At 42.1% G+C, this 23602-nt stretch overlaps 1 protein-coding gene and 2 long non-coding RNA genes across 10 annotated transcripts in view; 2 read left to right on the forward strand and 1 right to left on the reverse strand.

Moving 5' to 3' along the window:
• The window catches only part of gzf1 (GDNF-inducible zinc finger protein 1), a 28824-nt gene extending 10488 nt beyond the window's left edge, over nt 1–18336 (reverse strand). Inside the window, exons 1-7 of one of the 8 annotated variants that reach the window (XR_006032591.1) lie at nt 17987–18336; nt 15195–16979; nt 14789–14883; nt 13129–13296; nt 12617–12774; nt 9651–11068; nt 9492–9539 (exon numbers count right to left, since the gene is read on the reverse strand). Coding sequence is in view for 5 of the 8 variants with exons in the window: in XM_042096570.1 (XP_041952504.1) it covers nt 10427–11068; nt 12617–12774; nt 13129–13296; nt 14789–14883; nt 15195–16966 (2835 nt within the window). In the remaining 3 variants the exon portion in view is untranslated. Of the gene's footprint in view, nt 1–9491; nt 11069–12616; nt 12775–13128; nt 13297–14788; nt 14884–15194; nt 16980–17900; nt 17921–17986 lie in introns of those variants that run through there. The other 7 variants (XR_006032592.1, XR_006032590.1, XM_042096570.1 and 4 more) reach the window with 7 other exon arrangements.
• Nucleotides 549–1823, forward strand: LOC121712378. Its single transcript, XR_006032599.1, has 3 exons — nt 549–661; nt 1092–1156; nt 1655–1823. It is a non-coding gene; the product is annotated as an uncharacterized LOC121712378 (long non-coding RNA).
• Nucleotides 2999–5418, forward strand: LOC121712376. The gene is made up of 3 exons (XR_006032597.1): nt 2999–3293; nt 3483–3533; nt 3968–5418. It is a non-coding gene; the product is annotated as an uncharacterized LOC121712376 (long non-coding RNA).
• Nucleotides 18337–23602: the final 5266 nt, after the last annotated feature.

Genomic DNA, 23602 nt, shown 5'->3' on the forward strand with positions numbered 1-23602 from the left:
ATTTGCAACAGTATATTAAGTTTAAGCGAAGTCCTTCAACTACTAGTCACTTGTTAGTGCATAGCTGTATTGCCATAGCAACTCCCATCCACTTGTATAGTATTTTAAGCTAGCGTTAGCTAGTTAGCTAGCTCGGTTTACATGACTAATTAAATTATTCATATCATGTCCTAAAGAATGATTCATTGGTATCATACATGATTATAGACAATAATACTGTGAACACAATTATGTTTATCTGTTCTTATTGCTTATTAAGAGAGAAAGTTTATTTAGTGACATAAGGTGACACTCCCACTTATGCAGACCGGAACTGTCCCGTTTTGCTCCCATAGTAACGAATTACGTTGCTCTATCAGAGAGGGTTAAAGCGGAGCTAGTAATCAAGGATCTTTGGCTCTATCTTGCTAGCAAAGATTCTAGAACAGAGCTCTGTTCTAGAATCTTTGCTTGCTAGTAATCAAGGATCTTTGGTTCTATCTCCAGTAGATTCAATATCCAATCAAAACCCTGAATGAACACAGACGGACCAATCAAATCCCACCTCTTAGCTCTGTAGCCTGGACAGAGCTAAGGGCTGGACATTAGCCTGCCCTGGACATCTGAAGCCGGCGATGGCGACCAAAATAATTAAATGTACAGACACCACTAGAAGAGATCGGTAAGCACATAGAGCTGGTATATAATACTTAATTTACAAATCATTAGCTAGCTAATGTAAATGATATTAGCTAGCATTAGAATGATAGCTCACCAACAGCTTGCTTACAGTTTTGTACCTGTAAATCTCTGTATGTGACAAATAAACATCATTGTATCCTTGTAGATGGGCAACTGCAGCTTAGCTAACATAACGCCAATTTCTAACTTTACTCCCCTTCCATAAATGCAAGCTAGCTAGCTGCTAGCTTTTTAAACTAGCTAGATTATTGGTGTCTTAATGACTGCAGCCTAACATAATGCCAATTTCTAACTTACTCCCCTTCCATAAATGCAAGTTAACTAGCTTTTTAAGATTGCTAGATTATTGGATATTGATAAAAGTTGGCCCATTTATATCAGGATGATAATTAAATTGTTTTTTGTTACAGAAATTATGATAATGGTGGAAGTCCCCCAAAGAGAGTGGGAGCGGCAAAGAGGACAGTATCTAGTGGTGGGTACTTCTATAGATGGGTGGAATTTCTGTTGTATTTACCGTGCCTTTGTTTGTAAAATACCCAAACTATGTTATCAGTGTCATAAAACAAAATAATAAACTGACACATTATTATAATATTGGATCATGTAATAATAAAGAATCTTTAGCTTCTCTTGGCTACTGCTGGGGTTATGTTTTTGCAGGTTTGATGGGCAGTGATGCTCGAGTTGCACAGATGTTTTCAGACACTACTATGTAGGCAAACATGCCACTGTCAGTGTGTACACTAAGAAGTACTTAATCAATAGGCCTATTTGACTGTTTATCCTGTTCAGTCTTTGTAAGGAAAATGATGGTAGTAGTCCTGGACAGTGCCTCAGTGGGTCCAGTACCAGTTAAGCCACGCAGATTGTCCTGGTATAGATGATAGATGCAAAATGTATGTCTCACCATTAGTTACTTTCCTGTAAATGCTATTGTGATGCTCAGCTGTATTACTTTGCCATTACTTAGCCATGCCAGGAGAGGCAGAGACTCCCAGAGCCGCAGCGAGAGGGACAGTAGCAGAGACACCCAGGGCAGCAGAGACAGACACATAACAAAACAGACATACAGAATAATAAATAATAAAAAGGTGGCATAGTTTAATGAAATAAATGACCAGTTTTTAAAATGTTTCCGAGAGGGGGTGGGGGTTTTGTTCAGCTGTAATTTTAAATGTCCATGTACTTTGAACTTTGAAAAAAATAAAATATTTTTTTCTTACAAACTTGCTTGGCTTTGATGTATACTATACTATTATACATTATATTATATACTACAAGCTGTGTGCTTGTATTATAAATGTATAAATTGATTCAAATCAATGGTTATATGCATTTATTCTTTGAAATGTAGGGTTTTATTTGTAAAAGTGGAGATAGAACCTTATAATTCCAAAGTGAATCAGAGCTCTCAGAATTATAAGGTTCTATCTCCATTTGGGCGATCTTAAAAAATCCCATTTCCAAATGTGCCAGGATTTTGATATTCTATCCTCAAAGTACCTGTAGGGTGATGGTCTTGTTGAGCTATAATAGTAGATTATACTACATAACAGTTTTGCCAGCTGGGGTGTAAAAACTTTGATGCTCAATATCTCAGAACTACCCTAAACGGAGATAGAACCTTATAATTCTAAGCTCACAATGTGTAGGCTGCATGCACACATGCGGACAATTAATAATGATTTATACGTATACTGGAGAGAGAGTCCTGTAAAAGTAGCCTATACTGTTTGTGAAGCTGTCCTACTGTAAAACTAAACATAGCCTTCTGATAAACTATTCAGAGATGGACTTCAGACAATTCTTCCTGAACAGGCAGAGGGAAAGGAACAGTGAGGAGAGATGAGGAGGACGAGGGAGGTATGATAATTGCCCACATTTAAGGTAACATTTATGCTGGTAATAGCCAGTGCTGTAATTTGATCAATGGTTAAATGGCAAACTTAAATAAGTTTGCTGCATTTGTAAATGTACCCTATAATAATCTACACAGAATCAGACTCTTAGGCTATTAGGCTACATTTGCAAATTATCACCAAAAGTCAGTATGAAGGCTTTAGTAGGCTATTTAAGCTACAAAGAACTGCAGTATTGCCAGGAAGGACCCTTGCCTGGGAGGGAAGTATATCTCAATTTTGACTAAAAATAAGCTTACCTTGTGTAGGAAAGCCTATTAAATTCATGCAGTGAGTATACATTAGGCCTACTCATGCCTATGTGTTTGGATGTTGCTGCAGTGGCTGCTACAACAATTGAGGGAGAGAGTGCTGGAGGAGGAGAAGGAGGAGGAGAAGAAGGTCGAAAAGAAGGAGAAGAGAGGGGAGAAAGAGCACAGGCTGGGCAGTCCAGTACCAGACAGGAGGAGGAGAGAGACAGGCAAGAAATGGATGAGGACATGATGTGGGCTAGACGTCAAAGCCATTTATTTCATATTGCGCGCACATTTAAATGTTTTTTTTTTTATGTATTGGGTGTTGGGTGCCTGTGCCCCAGCAAAGCTCTAGGTCTAGAATCGCCCCTGAATCTGATCCCTTATCATACCAATGAAGAATAGAGCTACTTTGGGCCCCTTTGTTTCTCGCTTTATCAGACGCAAACTTCTCAAGGTCAGTACCAATTGTTGAGGGCTTATTGTGTGTGCGTGTGAGAGAGAGAATGTTATTGTAAGTGCGCATGTGAAGTGATCAGTGCTATTTTCTTGATGTGTATAGTGTTTGTCTGAATGAAGATCTTGAAGACTTCCTTGTCTGAATGGTGTGAAGGCCTGTTGCTAATTGTAATCTAATGTCTCCCAGAAACTTTTGGACGCTCATGAGGAGCAGAACAGTGAAGCCTTCACAGAAGCCGTGAGTCTCTTTGTCTCTCAAATATCTTTAGCAATAATAGCCTAAATGCCCAGTCAAACGCCATCATTAGCTTCAGTGGAAATTTGTAATACACAATTATACGATGTGTCGATGTGTCTGTATGCTCTTAGACTGTTTTGCATTTATTTAATGCAGATTCTACCTGTGTGTGTGTGTGTGTGTGTGTGTCTGTGTATGTGTGTGTGTGTGTCATGGTGGCAGTAGAGTGTGTGAGAATTACCTGCAAATCCGTTGTAGACTTGAGTCTGCTTTTGTGTGTGTGTGCAGGTGAAAGAGTTTGACTCCAAAGCTGGGCCGGTAGTCAAAGCCACGCTAAACATCCACAGAGATTATAATTCCTAGTTCTTAATGCCATTTACTTCCATTCTCTCAGTTACTTCCCAGCACCATCTCTATATTCCTCTCCCTTTCAGATCCCAGTCAGTGTGTATTTCAATATGGAATTGGTCCAGATCTGATTCGGGGTCGGGTCATGACTGGAGTGGGCTCTGTGGCTCCTTACCGGCCACTGATGGATACTCGTTCAGGGATGATGAGCGCTGTATGACTTTACTTTTCTGTACAGTGTTTCTCTCCAGAGCATGACGACAGGGTTTATACACTTCACGCTCATCTCATTTACCCCGTAGTTTGTTTTTTATTTATTTTGTTTTGTTTAAAGGTGTAATGTGCATTTTTTTAGTTGTTAAAATAAAAAATCTGGCTCTGTATATAGTTTTAAGCAAACACTAAAAATGAGTTGCAATATCGTCATGCTTTCTCATTTGGCTTGATGCTTGCGTGGTTTAGTGGCCAATTTCGGTGAACTAGCTCAGATTAAGTCACTTACCGACCATGGTTTTTATTTGGATATTCTATTTTAGGTCTAGAATCGTTTTTTGAAATTGACAGAAAAAACTACATATTGCACCTTAGCCATGTCATCTCATCTAAAGTGTGTTTTCCATAGTCTGTGAAAAAGAAAATCTGAAATAATTTAATAAGAAAGGAATGAAAAAGGGACAAACAATGACAAACCTGTAATTTCTTATTTCGGAAGCCAAGCGAGATTTCTGCACACACGTCTACACATCACACTCAGCAACCAACATGGTCGTTCATACCACTCACTAAAGCCCACCAAAGAAAGAGTGAATCCCTCAGACTTGGTTTAGTGGTCATAAAACAGAGCAAAAAAAGACGTCATTTTAAAATATTTTGGTTATTGATGCTAATTATCTTTTGTACGGATCTCAGTATTACATTACATGACATGATTTGTTTCACCTTCTAAAAATGTTTCTATATCTATAAGGGTTATATAAAAATAAAAAAACAAAATACTTTTTCTTGAATCTGACAGAAGTCCCCATGGTTAAAGACTGAGATGTTTATGTGTATGTGCTTCCTGTGTCAGTGTGCTCTTGTGTATTAGTGTATTGTTGTTATATATGCACACTTCAGGGGGGTATTCCAAGTACGTGGTTTGGAGGCAAACCTGGGTAAGTTAACTCAGAGTAAGGGGTAAACCTCCTTATAGATATGCTGTATGGTTTCATTGTCCTTACAAAACAATGCCATAGGGCTCTTGTTGTAGGTGGTTTACCACTTACTCTGAGTTAACTTACCCAGGTTTGCCTTTAAACCACGTACTTGGAATACCCCCCAGGTCTCTGATAGCGTAGTCCTCTCTTCCTCTGCTCATTACCAGTCAGAGCATGTTGTTTTGTGTCCAGTCTTGTGTGGTTTACATATCGTGAGACATACCAGAGGTTTTTATTTTTCAGTTCATTGTGTCCTCATCACTGGAGACCATGGGCCTGTACTACGAAGGGAGCTTAACCTACCCAGATGTAACCCAGGGTTACTTTGTTAAACCGGGGTTGACAAAACCTGGTTATCATAAGTGGTGTAAATCGGTACTACGACGCTGATTAAGAAGTTGATTTGTTGAACCGGGGTTAACCTAATTGGAGTTTGTGCGTGTTCACATAAAAGGGGCGGGTTGCAGTGCAAGTCATCACTTTCAATGATGACGCGATAGCCTTATTTTACGGACGAGGAATGCACAATTATTGTGACAAGTTACGAGGAATTAAAACTCACTCTACGACAAAAATCAAATACGTCAGCAGCAAACAAAGCAAGGCAAGGCGGTTGGCAACGTATTGCAGATCGGGTAGCCTAAATGCCTAAAAGTAAAGTTTTATTTCTACATGTTCTTCAAATATGTGTTACGGAGGATTAATAGCTTGCGGAATGTCTGAAATGAGTTGAAATAATTAAATTGCCTATTTTGAGTTCATAAAAAGGCCTACAGATGCAACACAATTCAGAAGTGGGCATATAGATTACAGTAATAAGGATAATTGAATGTTTAAGTAGCCCCCATTGACTGATTTAGTGTATGCCTAATTGTGTGAACATTTCAGATGCAACACCATTGCCAAACACACATGGTAGCAAGTGAAAATGAAACACAAAAACATTATTCAGGTTTATAGTTAAAATGGTGATTTTAAGTTATTAGGCCTACTGTAGGCTATGTCCGATTTATTTTCGGACATACAGTTGCTCAGATGTTCAGCATCACCGATGGAATACATGAATTTGCTATGACGGGTGACTCATCTGACAAAGATAACGAATTCCCTCGGCTGACAATCTATATCTTCATAGAGAATATCGTCCGGGCCCCTCTTGATTTGCGCTCCAATGTCGTATGGATCATCCAGGTACGCCGACATTGTCTCGGGAGAAATTGTTAGTGGAGGGGTGGTACTTATAAAGGGTGTGGTTAACGGAAACCTCGGGTTAACCAAGAACATAACCTGCTCGGAGCAGGTTTGAGATGCAGCGTAAATTGCCATGGCAGCATACCTTGGTTAAAACCTATCCACCTTTCGTAGTACGGGTTAATCGGGAAGTTACGCCACAGGTGATCAAGTTACCCAGATAAGCCAGTAGCCCCGCTTCGTAGTACAGGCCCCAGCTACATGCTTATCAAGGTTTCTGTCAAAAAGTAGCACGCCTCTTTATTAGTCATAGTCATGTGTTATGTACTAATGTACAGAAATAAATACATATCTGAAACTTAACTACGTTTGATTGAATGTGTCTTAACTGTACACACCGCTGTCACTTTCGCAGATATTGATACTATCCGTCCCTCTACGAGCACATGGTGACTTGGTGTTTTAAGCCCCCAACGTCGTCTTCCAGGCAGCGCTGCATGGAAGGCACTAGGGCTAGGCAAGGGTTAGGTGCCTTGAAGTCAACGGTCACAGCGCTGCCATGAAGTCGACGGTGGGGGCCCATAAAGACGACTTTTAACGACACCCCTTGTACCCATAATGACGAGTTTTGACACCTCCGGCATTTCCATAAAGACGTGATTTGATGACCATTAGAACAGGTTCCGGTTTTTCAAATGTAACAGAGGCTCTGATAGGTGGACCCGACCACAACCCATATTAGTCTAACCAGTAGGATTAAATAATACATTTTCGCGGGGTTTTAGCGAAGTGGTGACGTTTGAAGCCACCGGAAAAAGTATTAAACAAACACCATACGCGTTAAAAATAGTAAGATGGCGGCACGATTTAGAAGCTGTGATGAACGGGATTTCTTCTTAAATAGCTTTGTAGAATGTGAGTCTGAATCAGATTATGGATTTGACTCTAACTCTGCCTTTTGTGCAGTTGAAAATAGTGACCGTAATGAACAGGGTGAAGCTACCGAACAACGTAGGTTAACGTTACAGGCAATGCATCTTCATGGAGCCGTGTAGTATCTGGCCAAACTATCGCGGACTTCACTCTGGATTATGGACCCAGCGAGTAGACAAAATGCAATGAAATAAACACCTTAATGTGTAAATCGGACTTTGTTGTTGTAGTAGTGTGAAAGAATACATGCTAAGATAGCAAACTAGCCCACATTTCGAAAAAAAACGTGCATAAAAAAACGATGTTTGTTTTCACCTGCCGTGCCTCGCACTTATATACCTCAAAATTATTTGAATCACATTGAATCCCCAATGGATTTTGAAAGGTCAGAGTCTCATCTTTACATAGATATACAATATGTCTATATTTCAATAAAGTTTATGATGATAAAAGTAATGTATAATCCCTCGTGGAGGTGTGTTTTCTTTTATGCAAATATGTTCCATGGGTAGCCCTAGCAATATACATATGGATAGCTTCTAGTAGGCGTTCAGGGGGAAAAGAGAACTCGCATGCCAATTTAAGGGCTCGATGGCTGCCACCGCTGACTTAAAGGCACCTAATCCTAAACCTAACCCCAACCCTAACCCTAACCCATGCCTAACCCTAGTGCCTTCCAGGCAGCGCTGCCTTGAAGACAACGTTGGGGGCATAAAACACCAAGAAACAACTTAAGAGGTCAAAACTGACACGCCTCTGGGCCCCAAAAAGCAATATGGTTATGTTTATGGCATTTAGCAGATGCTTTTGTCCAAAGCGACATACAAATACCAACAATACAAAGTTCAATTTAACAGTAAACAATTTAAAATGCTGGGAAGACTACATTAAGGAGATTAGCAATAATAAACAACAATGTAAATTCAATCAATAGCCTAATGAAAATAAATAAATACTATAATATACAAACCATAACGCATAAGAAATGCTTAATAAACTAAATGCATGTTGAACAGATATGCCTTTAGACCACTCTTGAAAGACCCAAAACTATCAGAGGAATGGAGAGCACTGGGCAACTCATTCCACCAACAAGGAACCACTGAGGAAAAGTGTCTTGAATTCAACCTAGCATTTATGGCTGGTCAACACAACAGACGCTCATCAAAAGACCGCAGTGGGCAGTTGGGGATATATATCTTGATCATTGAATTAAGATAGCAGAGTGCAGATCCAGTGTCCTATAGGCCAAAGTGAGAGATTTAAATTTAATTCTGGCCACTATAGGGAGCCAGTGGAGAGAAAGAAAGGAGAGGAGTTACATGTGTCCTCTATCTAATGTTCAAGGTCTGATCTTCCTAATGTTGTAAAGGATAAACCGACATGATTTTGCAATTGAGGCTACATGCTCAGAGAGGTTAAGTCTGTCATCAATTACAACACCCAGGTTACTGGGGTCAATCTAGACCTAGTAATCTGGGCCGATCTAGTTGGGGTCAGTGAAGATGAGTCAAACTGGATGTTAATCTGTTGGGGAATAGCTGTTTTAGCTGGAAACACCAAAAGCTCAGTTTTTAAGAGATTAAGCTGAAGGTGGTGATCTTTCATCCAGACTGAAATATCCTTAAGGCATGCAGAAATCCGATGGGAAACGCTAGAGTCCTCAGGTGGGAAAGATGGGTAAAGTTGAGTGTCATCCGAATCGCAATGATAGTCAAATCCATGGGAACGAATGGTCTCACCTAAGGAAGTGGTGTAAATGGAGAAAAGCAGGGGCCCTAATACTGATCCCTGAGGCACACCTGTGGTGAGGTCATGAGACTTTGATACCTGTCCCTGCCAAGACACGCTAAAAGAAGACCCTTTATGGTAAGATTCAAACCAGTCAAGAGCTTTCCCAGAAATCCCCAGCTCAGATAGTGTAGAAAGGAGAATGTCATCGTTAACAGTATCAAAGGCGGCAGATAAATCTAGTAGAATAGTGGTAGTTACCTAAACAACTGAACACTAGTGTTTAAAAAACAGGTTGCTTTTGTATCCATAAACATAACGCCAAACCTCTAACGGCTAGTTAGCTGAATAAGTCTGAAAAGTCCTTAGTCTCAAATCTGTGACTACTCTCAGAGGTTCTCAAGGCACACCAAATATCAAACACTGACTTATGGTTACTGATTATGAAGTATGGCACACACATCATTATAGGCTATAACTGGGATGTTCACTTAGATGCTCATATGTTTTCTTTACAGTGTTCACAAGCTGAGACCACAGCAATAGGCATAATGCTCACATGATGTTGACTGAGCTGCGTAATGGCTCTGTATCACTTTATGGCCACCTAAAACCGTTTTAATTAAGAAACGGGGTTATTTATAATATTTAAAATATATATTTCATGAGCCTGTATAAAAATGCATTGGGTTTCTCAAAATTCTACGACACACCTCACCTTGCCTCATGGCATACTAGTTGAGAACCATCTGTCTATGCATCATAAAGCGCTTCTTTTGCGATTGCTAGTGTGTATGGAAGAAAAAAACACAAATTTCATATCATTTGTCATATTTTAGTTTCCATGAAGGTAAAAAGACTGAATATATATATATATATATATAACTGTACATCAGGTCATAGGTTTAAACCTTTATGAAGCAAAACATGTTTTTACAAAGACAAACACACACACATATATGTATACATATATGTGTGTGTGTATGTATGTGTGTATATATGTAAAATTAATAGTGTGATACTGATATGATGTTACTTTGTAAGGATCATATACTGTGGTAAATGCATGGTTAAGGCTGGGAAAAGAACATGAAGTTCAGTTTGGTCTTGTCTGGTCAAGGCAAATCCCATTATACTGTTTTCTTGGCAACATGTCACTTTGTGTGTATGTTATTAAGGCTGCAAACAGAATGTGATCTATTTCAGAACGACTTTGTATGCTTGCTGTCTATGTAATTTGACTGAAACTGTTATTTGACACAAGCAAAAATCCATTTACAACCTCTAATACCTGATGTGTGTGTGTGTGTGTCTGTGTGTGTGTGTGTGTGTGTGTGTGTGTGTGTGTGTGTGTGAGGGAGAGAGTTCAACATGGATTGTCAGAGCAGAGAGAGGAGAGTTCCCTTGATGGTTTGGTGCAGTGATGCAGAACTGTCTCCTGTCTGTCTGTCTCCATGGCTACTCAGAGGTGACGCACGTTGTCACCTCCATGGCCTCCATGTTTCCCGTGGTCTCACACTCCTGGATGTCCCCAGTCACGGCCAATTGGACGCTAGAGCCCGAGCCGTCGCCCGCGGCCTCCTCCGTCAGGTCCGTCTCCCCCACTGTCACACACTGGATCTCCCCGGCCAACAACGCCGCCTCCAGGGTCGGTGACGCAACCGTGACTGTCCCCGGACGGTCTGATGCGGGCATGGGGATTGTGGTTTTAGTGGTGGTGGTAGCGGTGGCAGCACTGCTAGTGGACGAGGAGACGGTAGTGGCGACGGCGTGGGACACAGAGATGGGGAGGGAGAGCGGCACGGTGACCGGCACCCCCTCCGCCGTCACCAGAGACTGCAGCTGCACGCCGCCGGGACCCTCGGTCTGGATGACGGCGAAGCCGCTCAGATCACCGGGGCCCACCAGCGCGATGGTGCCATGGCTGCCCCACTCTGCGGTCAGCGCCACGGTCTCGGCCATCACGGTGTTCTGGGACCTGGTCTTGCGGCGACCTGGCGTGGTGGGGGGCTCCTCTTTGGGGGCACTCTTCTTCCTTTTCACTGCGGGCGCCCGGGCCTTCTTGACGCCCCGGTCTTCCACGTTGTCCTTTAGCACCTTCAGGAAGTTCCTCCACGGTGTCTCTTTGTCATGGGTCTGAGGAGGACAGGCCATATGTTAAACTCGACTAACCATACATTTAAAGGAACCGTATGTAAGAAATGTATTTCAATTAATCATAAAATGGCCCTGGTATGTCATGTTCATTTCAAATACTTATATCACTGACAACAGCAGTCCGGCCAGGATATTGTCATTTAAGTGAAGTTGCAGCCCTCAACTGATGTTGATGTTGTGTTTTATCATGTCATGTTGTGTTTTGGCCTGATGCGTCACCCTCTACCTATCTACTAATCACGAAATCAGTAGTGTTTCGCCATCCGCGTTGGCAACCTCGAGTCAGGGGGGAGGGGATACACCACTCTACAGTAATTTGAAAGTGATTGCAGTACCAGTTTTGGCCACAATCTTACATATGGTTCCTTTAACATCGTACAGATTAATCCATTCTACAGATTTCTGCAGACTACTGCATGATACTTCTTACATTTTATATTTTAACTGGCTCAATTGTATTTCTTTTTTTATGTGCTTTTCATAAGAAACAAAAAACATCCTGGTCTTCAGTATGGCTTACTCTAGGTATGTTAAGTAAGGGTAATATGAGTTGTCCTTGGTGGGTGAATGTGTGAACTGGGATTGGGGTAAATATGAATTGTCCTGCCCTGTGAGGTAATTGTGACTTGTGGTAAATGAGACTGGGATAAATATGAGCTGCCCTGCTCTCTGTGGGGCAACTGTGAGTTGTGGCAAATTAAACTCGGGTGAATTTGAGGTGTCTTGGGACGCTGTGGGAAGTTGAGACGCTGCGTAAATAAAAACAGAATGTGATTTACAAATCATGTAAACCCTAGATATAATTGAGATTATCACCCGGAGAGAATAAATACTCTTTTCTGATTGGCTGGCGGGGTGGCTTTTAATTCTGAATAATGGGACACCTATGAAGTAGATCTGGTAAATCTGGTAATGGAGGCAACTCTGCGTCAGAGAGTTTTTTGCCCCTCGCCCTCGTCCATTAATTCCGTATAACAGGACACCTTAGAGGCCGTTATCCCTTACATATTGCAAAGACAACATATGAATAGTTGAAACAGACATTTATGTTTTTTGAAATTGATGCCAGCAACACGTAAAAAAAGTTGGAACGGGCAGGTTTATCACTGTGTTGCATCACCTCGTCTTTTAACAGTTGTCTGTAAATGTTTGGGAACTGAGAAAACCAGTTGCTGATGTTTTAAAAATGAAATGTGGTCCCCTTCCTTGCCTGATGCATATTGTCTTCTTTTTTGGACTGCAGTCAAACCATATTATATTATTGAATGGTTTCCCTGAAAAGGATGTCTGGGCGAACTGAACTATTCTGAGATGTGTTGCTGGTATAAAATTCAAAATGCGCTTATATTTTTCATTAAATAGTATAATTTCTCAGTTCAACATTTGATATATTGTCTATGTTCAATTGTTCAATGAAATATGGGTTTACACTATTTGCAGATGATCACATTCAGTTTTCGTTTACATTTGACACAACTGTGATATAACGGAGTTGCCTTGTGGGCTAAGCGTGCGTGAGCCTCTCACCAGGGCGTGCCGACGCATGGTGGACTTGTCGGTGAAGGTGCGGTTGCAGAGTGTGCACATGTACGGCTTCTCTCCCGTGTGGATGCGCTGGTGTCTCTGGAGCGCGTTCAGCTGCGTGAAATTCTTATCGCATTCCGTGCATTGGTATGGACGCTCTCCTGAAAACGGAAACACACACATATCAATGATTCATGAGGGCTAACCGAAGCAGTAAGGTTCTATAGTATCTTACCCATGTTTGTCACTTTTAATATGAAGCCAGAAGGTCAACAAATACATACACAATAGGTGACCACAGAAGGTCAGTTTATATGATCACACAACATGTGTTGAGTGTAAGTGTGAACATCTTACCCCATGATTGTGTGTGTGTGTGTACATAAACATCCATGAGTGATGTTTATGAGCAATGTGAGTGTGTACTGCCATAGGGAGCTCCTCTGGGCAAAGACCATCGTGTGTGTGTGTGTGTGTTTTATGCAATACCTGTGTGTGTTTTTTTTGTGCATTACCTGTGTGTGTTTTCATGTGCTGGTGTAAGGAGTTTCTCTGGGCGAAGGGTCTTTCACAGATCTCGCACTTGTACGGTTTGTAGCCTGAATGAAGCCTGGCGTGGTGCTTCAGGTACTCCTTAGAAGCAAAGTTCTTCCCACAGATCTCACACATAAAGGGCCTCTCACCTGTACACACAAACACACAACACCCTGTCAAAGCCCAAATGGTTTCAACCAACATACTACCCTGTCACTGGCCAGATCAGACTCCACTATGCATGTGCTTACTGTAACTGCATATTAATATATTAATAGTGCTTATGTGTGTGTGTGTGTGGATATACCCAAGTAATAACATTTAGCATTAGCCAGTATGTGCTCTCCACATTCGGTTATTAAGTGATGATGCAATAATAGGCTAATACATTTTTTTCTGGATCCAACGGCTTTCAGAGCCGCTCCCCCATAGATAAATGATTTTTTCGGCTATTCAGTGCAGCCTTTAAGGAAATTGTCATCCTACTACTCACTTGTTTCCTCAACCTAATAAAATCCTATTTTTCGCAGAAGCCTGCACATAACCCTTGATTGTATCATCTGGCTGCACAGGTACAGTAATTACTCTGTTAAAGTTAACTGATTTTGTTTTACCCTCAATAAAACGGAGGTGATGGTGACTGACAAGGTTTACAAGTTGCAAAAACCGTCTGGCTGTGCTAGTAAAGAAATTTTGACCAAAAGCTGTTGGGCCTGCAATGTTGGACTTAACAACCGAATCCTAGTGTGGGATTGGCCTTATACTACATAGCCATATTTAAGGTTACTGTTAATACACTGCACATATTTATATTTAAGTTATATTACTGTAAACCAACGTATACTACTGTCTACACTGCACTATACATCCTGTCCTGTTTATGCACCACCTGTCTATACTTTGTATATCACATTGCACTTCTCTGCTATTTGCACTTCTGGTTAGACGCAAACTGCATTTTGTTGTCTTTGTACTTGTACTCTGCACAATGACAATGAAGTTGAATCTAATCTAATCTATTGTGGTAAGCCAGCATGTGTAACTGTGTGGAGGTGATGATACAACTTTTAGAGCTATTTTGTCAGGCAGTCACATGACACTGATGTGTTCTGATTTGATCATCATGTAGAGTTGACCACTGATGTCTGTTTCAAGAGAGTTCCATTATCAGCATCATAGTTGATCCAACAAGGCTTCCGTTTTAACATTCCATATGTTATCTTAATAGAGGTAGATTGGGAACAAAAAAGAACGTTCAAGCATTGTTTTTGTTTTTCTTGTTGAATTGAAAAAAGCTCAACTCCAAGCGAAAGTATTTTTTATTTATTTGCATTGTTTTAAAGACAATGCGTCTCATGATTTACAAACGGCACACCGCCCCTTGTCTGGATGCGCCTCAACTGTGGTGAAGCCAGTGTGTGTCACCATGTGCATAACTGTGTGGCAGCGCTTATGGCAAGACAGTATGCATTATGTAGAAGAACTTGTGGTATGCCAGTAAGCATTACATGTGCACTGCACCCATATAATACCGCATATGGAAAGCTCGCATGTGTTATATATATACTTGTGGCAAGCCAGTGTATGTTGTTTGTACCTGTGTGGCAGTGCTTGTGGCAAGCCAGTGTATGTTGTGTGTACCTGTGTGGCAGCGCTTGTGGTAAAGCAGCATGTGGTTCTGGGTGAATTTGGCGTCACATTCGTCGCAGGCAAATGGCTTCTCTCCAGTGTGGATCCTGTTCAGGCACATCACAGACACAGCATGAGAGAGAAACATAATAACATAACACGTGAATAAATAACCTCTGCTGTGCGAAGCACAGTCCATACCAATGATCATGAAACAATGACAGGGTCAGTCGGAAAGCCACTGGAGTGAAAAAATGGCTAAGCATTAACCAAATCTGGTCAAACCTAGTTGGTCCTGGCCAATTTTCTGTTTACTATACAAGCTATGATTCCAGACTGTGCAGACTCTGTCTCCAATGGTTGTGTGCAGTCCACAGCTTGTGTGCGTGTGTGTGTGTGTATGTGCGTGGGCACACACCTCTTGTGCGTCTTGAGCGCGGAGCTCTGTGAGAACTTGGCGTTGCACTCGCCGCACTCAAAGGGCTTGTAGCCGGTGTGCGTGCGCTCGTGCAGCTTGAGGGCCGTGCGCGAGCTCAGCGCCTTGCCGCACGTGGGACACATGTGACGCTGGCTGCCGCCCTCGTGCACCTGCTTCTGGTGCCGCCGCACGTCCTTCTTGCGCTTGAACCCCTTGCCGCAGACGTCGCACAGGTAGCAACGCTCCTCGCTGTGCACGTGCTGCTCGTGGATCTTGAGGTTGCTGCGGTTGGCGAAGACGTGCTGGCACGTGCCGCAGCGGTACGTCACCTCGGCCCGCTCACCGTGGGTCTTCGACAGGTGCTTCAGGTAGCTCTTCTCGTACAGGAAGGACCGATTGCACGACTCGTTCTCGCAGATATATTTCTCCCGCGGAACACCCGCCTTGTCCTTCTGAGAGCTGTCTCGAGGGGCAGCTTTCGGAGGAGAGAAGGACGATGAGGACGATAACGAGCAGGAGGAGTCGCTGTCACTGTCGTTGTCGCTGGTCGAAGACTGTCTGACCAACCTACCTTTTTCACTCTGTTCAATGCCCAGTAGGGCTGCTGTTAATTCTGTGCTCTCATCCCCAACCTGGGCAGTGTCCAGTAGGACTGATGTTAATTCTGTGCTCTCGGTCCCAACCTGGGCAGTGTCATTCTGTTCAATGCCCAGTAGGGCTACTGTTAATTCAGTACTCTCGGTCCCAACCTGGGCAGTGTCCAGTAGGGCTGCTGTTAATTCTGTGCTCTCAGTCCCAACCTGGGCAGTGTCCAGTAAGGCTGCTGTTAATTCTGTGCTCTCGGACCCAACCTGGGCAGTGTCGCTTGACCCCTCGCTGGCTTTGGGTTTCCCTCTCCTGGGACGCTTGGCTTTAGGACTACTTGGAGACTTCTTGCGGCTGGTGAGCCTGTTGCTCAGTCTCCTGCCTTGTGCCTCCTTGCCACTCTCCCCTGCGTCCTTACTCTCCTTCCCTGCGTCCTTACTCTTCTCCCCTGCGTCCTTCCCTGCGTCCTTACTCTTCTTCCTTGTGTCCTTCCCTGCATCCTTACTCTTCTCCCCTGCATCCTTACTCTCCTTCCTTGTGTCCTTCCCTGCATCCTTACTCTTCTTCCTTGTGTCCTTACTCTTCTCCCCTGCATCCTTACTCTTCTTTCCTGCGTCCTCGTCCTTTCTCCTCTTCTGTGGCGTCTTCTCCAGCCCTGTGGAGACCGGGGGATCTTTGCTCGATTTGCTTGTTGCTTGTTTGCTTTGGGTTGACTTTCTACCTCGAGTCGTTGGAGAAGTAGTCTCATAAGATTTTGGTTCAGTCAAGTCATCAGGGTGTAGTCTCTCTGTATCATTAGCCACTGTAAGGCCACTCACTGCCTTGCACGCATTAACAAGGTCAACACACTCTAATAACTCTGCCATTTTAAAAATGTTGTGTATCATTGTGTTCTCCACCTCGATTTGACCTGTGTACACGTACTGCAGGAAAGCATCGAAAACGGCAGTGGGCACGTCACACAACAGCGCTTTTTTGACAGATTCCTCTGCAACGAGGATGCTTTTAAAGTAGCCACTTGATGCGGCTAGCACCACTTGGTGGGCCTCAAACTCCCTCATATCACCCTTGTGGTCCACCTGCACAGTTATGTCACACAGGTGGCCCAAGTTTCTCAGCTGATGCATCTCCTTCAGGAGAGTCTGGTGGTGGGACAGAGATATGATCTGTACCTTCTCATGGCTCATGGTTCTGCCGCTCCTGTTGGGGAACAACAAAACAGGACATGACACTCCGTTGTGTTGTGGCACTCACTGTATTACTCACAAAACCCATTTACATGATACTGTCAACATTGGGTTACACTAGTAAAGTATCTTGTGTAAAGCTCTACTGCCTACTATAATCTGTAAAGTGCTTGTTTATTGTGCCTGAATATAATATAATATAGTATACTTGTATTGCCGGTTATATTGTTTGTGTGTCTATGTTGTCTGTCTATTGTAATGTTATGTGACACCAACAGTTGGAACCAAATTCCTTGTGTGATTGTTTCCTTTAGTTTGGGGGTGAGTTATTCACAACTTCTAGTGTTGGAACGCAAATCTGCATGTCAACAGACTACTCACCGCAGTGTACGCTGAAGGCATGTGAATTGAAGGTTGTGCTAACGTATTGGTTAAGAAATTATGTTTAGCTACACTTAGCTACGTCAAATAAATTAATCCCATTGGGTTTAATCGTCCTTTATAACACACAGAATGGACAAGTGTAGAATGTTGTGCTGAGTTTAGTGGAAACCTTTGTAATGCTAACGTTCTGCGTTAGAACTACTGAGTTGCCCTGAGTTATTTTGAAAGTGGGATCACCGACAGTGTTCATTGCAAGTCCATGATATCAGAATGCTTAGTCGTTAGCTGACTTAGCAATCTACTTAAGATGAATGAATCGTATCTGGTTCATATCGAAGGTAACTATCAAATTAGCATGATTATCGACGTCTATACAACATGCAGCATGTCTAGTTTCAGTACTACATAGCCTCTGCACAATATTTGTTCTGTCGGTAATTGTTTTGGATTTGCTAAAGCGACCCAGCTAGCTCATGTAAGCTAGACGACAAAGGATAACGTTAACATTAGCTTGATGGTTAACACAAATGCTATAAATCTTTCCTTTCACCAATTATTTGATGCATCTCAACAACGACCAGACTAGGTGAGACGATGCATCAACTTAGCAGAACACTGTTAGGTCAATATTCTTACCGTAAGCTCCGTAAAATGGCAGCCCTTTACAAATGCAGGAGTCCGCGAGTCCGCGACGAAAGTATTTCCTGTAAAAATTGCACCCAGCGTTCCTTTCTCTTCCTAGTTGGCATCCATATTGGATTTAAGAGTGTGCCGGTTGCGTTGTTAACGGGGTTCACGGTAGGCTTATCACATTTGACAAATAATGACTTACAACTTAACAGTTTGTGCACAGTTTGAGTGTTCATTCATTCAGGCCCATAGCCAAGTGCAGTAATGGGTTTTTTTTTAAGTGATAAGAAAAGAGACGTTTGGCTTATCATTTAAAAGTAGCTTAGGCCTAGGCTTAGCCCACCCTATCTCTTTTTTTTTTTTTTTTTTTTTTTTTGCAAATGGCGAGTAATAATTCACTAACTCTTTGAAAATAAAAGAATGTTCCTCAACAATGCAATAAGTTAAGTTAAGTAGGCTAAGGGATAATGTATAGAACACCGGTCATTATCGGGAAATAGGTCCCGACAGGGCGAATTCTTTAGAATGCTTTATTCTACAACATTCTAATGACAGTTTTGTTGGTATTTGCTTGCATAAAACAACCCTCATTTTAACATATTTCCACCAACTGGATTTTCATGGACTTTTACTTTGGTGTTTAGATCACCAATTGAAATATAAAAATGTGAAAATAAATTCTCTGTTGCAATTAGTTTTGGGTCAGACTTTGCCTGGACTATAAGTTAGTATTACTATATGTTAGACAGTCATAAAAATCTAAGCTGTCACTCTGATTGGCTATTAGGCTATTTTTTGTATTGTGAATCATGCACCAACAAAAACATAGCATCAACAAAAATCTTACTTTTAACATCCATTTGTTTTAGAATAATTACTGTGTTGTCTTTACAGATTGTGTTGATCATCAACACTAGATCATATGGTAAAGATAGATAGATAGATCCTTTTTGATCCCCAAGGGGAAATTCAAAGTATGTATGTAAATATGGTGTTTGACCTACCAGACCTGCAGTTGCCAGTTATTATGTTGACCAGAAACACACACACATACTACACACACACACACACACATACACATACATGAATACTATGCATACATTGTGCACACACACACACACACACACAAAGACACATGTGCGCACACACACAAGGAAAATGCATAAAACAACTCTCATTTTAACATATTTCCACCAACTGGATTTTCATGGACTTTTACTATGGTGTTTAGATCACCAATTGAAATATAAAAATGTGAAATATGAAAATAAATTCTGTTGCAATTAGATGATTAGGGGTTAGGACTATTGTAAGGGCCCAGCACTGACAGGGGGCCCCCAGAGTGCCCCTCCGATAGTACTATATATTACAGAATTATTGTCTGTCAGAGGGCCCACATTTTTCTAGCAGCGCCCCTGCCTAGAACATAAGCCTGAGAATTCCAGGAAATCTTTCTGTCATACCTTCAGCTACCACATGATGGCAGTACTTTACACAAATGATGCAAATCCTCCTGGGACACTCCCACAGACATTCATTCATAAGAAAGCCAGGAGAGAGGAACCTAGAAACAGACAGAAGCCTCTCCCATGGGCCTCCTTTCTCTCTCTGCTCTGTAGTTTGAAAAAAGACACAGCACATAATCTGTATTTTCAACCTTGTCATAAATTCTTCTTGTCTGTCTTTCAAACACAAGGATATGGCACAGCAGATATAGGCTATAGCATTGTCTGTCCCTCATACAATAAGATATTCTTGTTACAGTTTTCTCAGTTACTTTCATTTCTAAGATCAAAATGACAATTCTCAAAATTGTTTGTTCAAACTCCGTATCATCTTATCACTTGTGCACATCACTGAAGCAGTTTCTCCCCATCTTGAACAAATAGCACATCCATGCAATTGATTTTGTAAAAATTTCTGTTTTTTTTTCAGTGGCATAGCCATTTCAATGGCTAATGGCATGTTGGTCAAAATGCACTATACTGGTTCCCTGCTGAATAGTCCTACCCCATAAAACAAATTGGCCTTATTTTATCGCTTGTGACTATAGCTGTTATAATTAGTTGTCATAGTTTGTTTAGCATATAAATATGTGACCTGACAGACAGGAACAGCAAGATGTATAAAACTAGTGGTGCACAGCTCTGACCAAGGGGTGTTTTATGTTATATTGGTAATTTTTCAGTTGCACAATGTTGTAAAAGCATTATTATCTTTTTTCTTTATATAGTCACAATGTCTGTCAACAGAAACACTTTGAAACATATCCATGTTTTTGCCATCAACCCCCACCTCACACAATAATGTGTAACTTTGTAGTTTGGAAATAGAAAACAGTGCTGCATTGTTTGTTAGAAAATACATATGAGTAAACTGTCATATTGACAACAACAGTTTGACTTTCTTGACATAACCAATGGCATCATGACTTGCCATTTTGATTGCACTGACCGTTTCAATGGCATAAATATTTGCTTTTGTGGCATAAACTAAGCATTTTGAGCAAGATATGTGCTTTTGCAGGTTATCCACTATGCAGTGCAGTTTGCACTAATTGCTTTGAGAAATGCATTTAACTGTTGCGCAAATGTATGATTCGAGATATGCACCAAAGCGATTGAGAAAAACTGTAAATCAAGTCCCGGCATTTATAATAAATTCTTCCATATTTCGGAATCGTATGTTTTGTTGTGACCTGCATGAGCAAGTGTAACAGATTCTGTGGGAAACTGCTGACTTTGGGGCCCTTCGTCTCTCAAACCAGATCCAGACCAACTCACACCAGATCCAGACCAACTTATCCTTACCATTGAAGAGTCGGTTCAGGACTAGGCCCACTTCACTGTATGCAGCCTGTCAACATCTATCCTGTAAAAATGAACACCAAAGTAACTTTCCCCCTCTTTCTTGGCCTATTTTTTAGTATTGAATTGTTTTTCACTCTCCTAATCCAGGATGCTTTAGAGAACCAGGCCACATAAGTTAAGAAAAAAACTTTTCTCTCTTTTTTTGATTATTTAGCAAATTATTTTTCACTCTCCCTCCGGTGACCTGAATAAGGTTGGTGTCTCCCACACAGCATTCATCCATCTACTGTAAGGGCAGTCAGCTTGTGAACTGACTGCTCCTATGGGTCTCCTTGGGCTGATTTGGACTCTTCCCCTGCTTGCATGCATGTCTGAACTGAGGCTACCTCTACAGTCGGGGGGGTGGGGGGGGGGTGGGGGGTCACTGCTGTTGTTGCTGCTTCTACACTAGTCTGCCAAGTCTCTGGTTTTATTGACAGGAGGAAATCCATACGCCTCGCGTTTCCCTTAATGACTTCTGCAAGTGCGGACAAGAGAGAGAGAAAGCGAGAGAGTGAGAGCAACAATGAGAGAGAGAGAGAGAGTGCATTAGAGAGAGTGTATGTGGAAGAAGGACAGAGAAAGAAAATGAGAGAGAGGGGGATACTGAGAGCAAAGGGGAGACTGAGAGAGAGAGGGGGGGAGAATGGAAGCATGAGTGAGAGAGAGGGAGAATGAGAGAAATGCATAGGGAGAGGGAGAATGAAAGAGAGAGAGCGAGAGCAGGAGAAAAAGAGGGGGAAACAGAGGGAGAGAGAGGGAGAGTGGTGTTTCCTGTGACTCATGGTGCACTGGAGGACCGGAGGCTGTGGTTTTCAGCTCACCACTGGAGCTGTGCCATGGTGTCTGCATGTCTGCACCACAGTGGACCCCAGTGCACACATACATACACACACACACACACACACACATTCACACACACACACACACACACACACTCATTCAGACACACACACACATACAGAGATGTGCTCATGCATGCAAAAACATAGGTTTACACATGCACACGCCCATGTATACATGCACAAGCCCTTTATCCCTCTCTGTCACATACACACACACACACACACACACACACACACACATTTCACAACATAGCATATTCTCAGCACAGTCAAAAGGAACATTTCAGCTGATACAAACACAAGCTTACACAAATGCAAAAAGCATTGATGGAGGAATCTAAATGTTCCTAAACATTTAGGAACAGAACCATTTGTGTGTTAGCCTTTGACAGTGCAACAGTGTGGTACCTAAAAGTTCCTAAACTTTAAGGAACCCTTTTTGTGTATCTTTTAATAGTGCAACAGTGTAAAAGGAACCTAAACGTTCTTAAACATTAAGGAACCTTCTTTGTATATCCTTTGATAGTGCAACAGTGAAAGAGGAACCTAAAAGTGATTAGAGGAGAAGAGGAAGAAAATCCAGATAACAACTGACCCTGGATCAGATTTAGCCTTCATCTGGCTCTCTTCTGGCCCTCATCTGGCCCTGGTTGGAGTCCCTGCTGTGGTGAGTTAGCGGTGCTGGGTGGTGCCAATGGGCTCCTCTGACCTGGCATGTCCTTAAGTGACCTCCGCGCTCCTTCAGGTCACGGGCGAGTCATGGCCCAGTCACCGGTCCAGCAGCAGCAGCGAGCGGTGGTTACTGTGGCAACGGCTACAGCTCCAGACCACATGGCAGTGTGCTCTCCCTGCAACATGAGACCGCACCGAGTTAACCCAGTCCAAAAGAACACGCGCACACACACACACTTACTGACACACACACACATACACACATAAATATGGACATTCAAGCACACACAACCACACTGAGCAAAAAAACAAATAAAACATTTCAAATGGTTGGGCATGCACAAACTCAAACACACACACACACACACACACACACACGCACACAACCACACTGAATTAAAGCAATCCAAATGCACACACACACATTAAACATCCACAGTTCAACCAGTCTAAAATACACTCACACATACACACACACAAACATGAATGCCTGCTACACAAAAATACACACATAGCTTACTGGATAGAAAATACATACATGTGCACATATGCGCAATAGCCACAAAAATGCATAAACACAGACATACACACAAGCATGCATTTTGGCTCAAACCCTTTGACTGAGATTAATTTCAGCCATTAACACATGCATGCCATGCTCACACGCACCGACAGACATAGACAGACACACTCACACCCACATACACACACACACACATACACAGAGAGAGAGAGAGACACATACACACACAATGAAATGAAAACAATCTGAACAGCCTCAGTGAAAGTGTTTATGTCCGCGTAGCTAATAACCTGTTTCGTTTTTTCAGTTGAGTTCACTTTCAGTGACCTCACACTAAGCAGATTGTGTTAGAAAAGTTAGACCCTGGGCTTTGTCTGGACTCCTGCTCACTGGCTGAAGAGCTTCAATTCCACTGCCTCCTAATGAGAAACACTTGGGCTAAATATGAAAGATTGGACTCTGAAATCTTATAAATATCAGCACATGGCTTGGATACAGCCCTGGCTCATGCCAAAAGAAGGCCAGATCGGTGTCAGACGTGACGTCTAAGCTGAAATGCCTTGGTTGGAGGAAATGACTTGTATGTCTTGGGTAGAACAAGATGACTCTGCTTTTTGCCTTTGTTTGACAGTTCAGAGCAGAGATTTTCTTAAGGGGTAGATCTTAGCAATCTTAGCAGTTTTCCAACTGCAAAAACATAACAGCAAACTAGGTTTCGCTTGGGTGACATGTA

This window comes from Alosa sapidissima, chromosome 6 (assembly GCF_018492685.1).
Source record: "Alosa sapidissima isolate fAloSap1 chromosome 6, fAloSap1.pri, whole genome shotgun sequence".
Lineage (NCBI taxonomy): Eukaryota > Metazoa > Chordata > Actinopteri > Clupeiformes > Clupeidae > Alosa > Alosa sapidissima.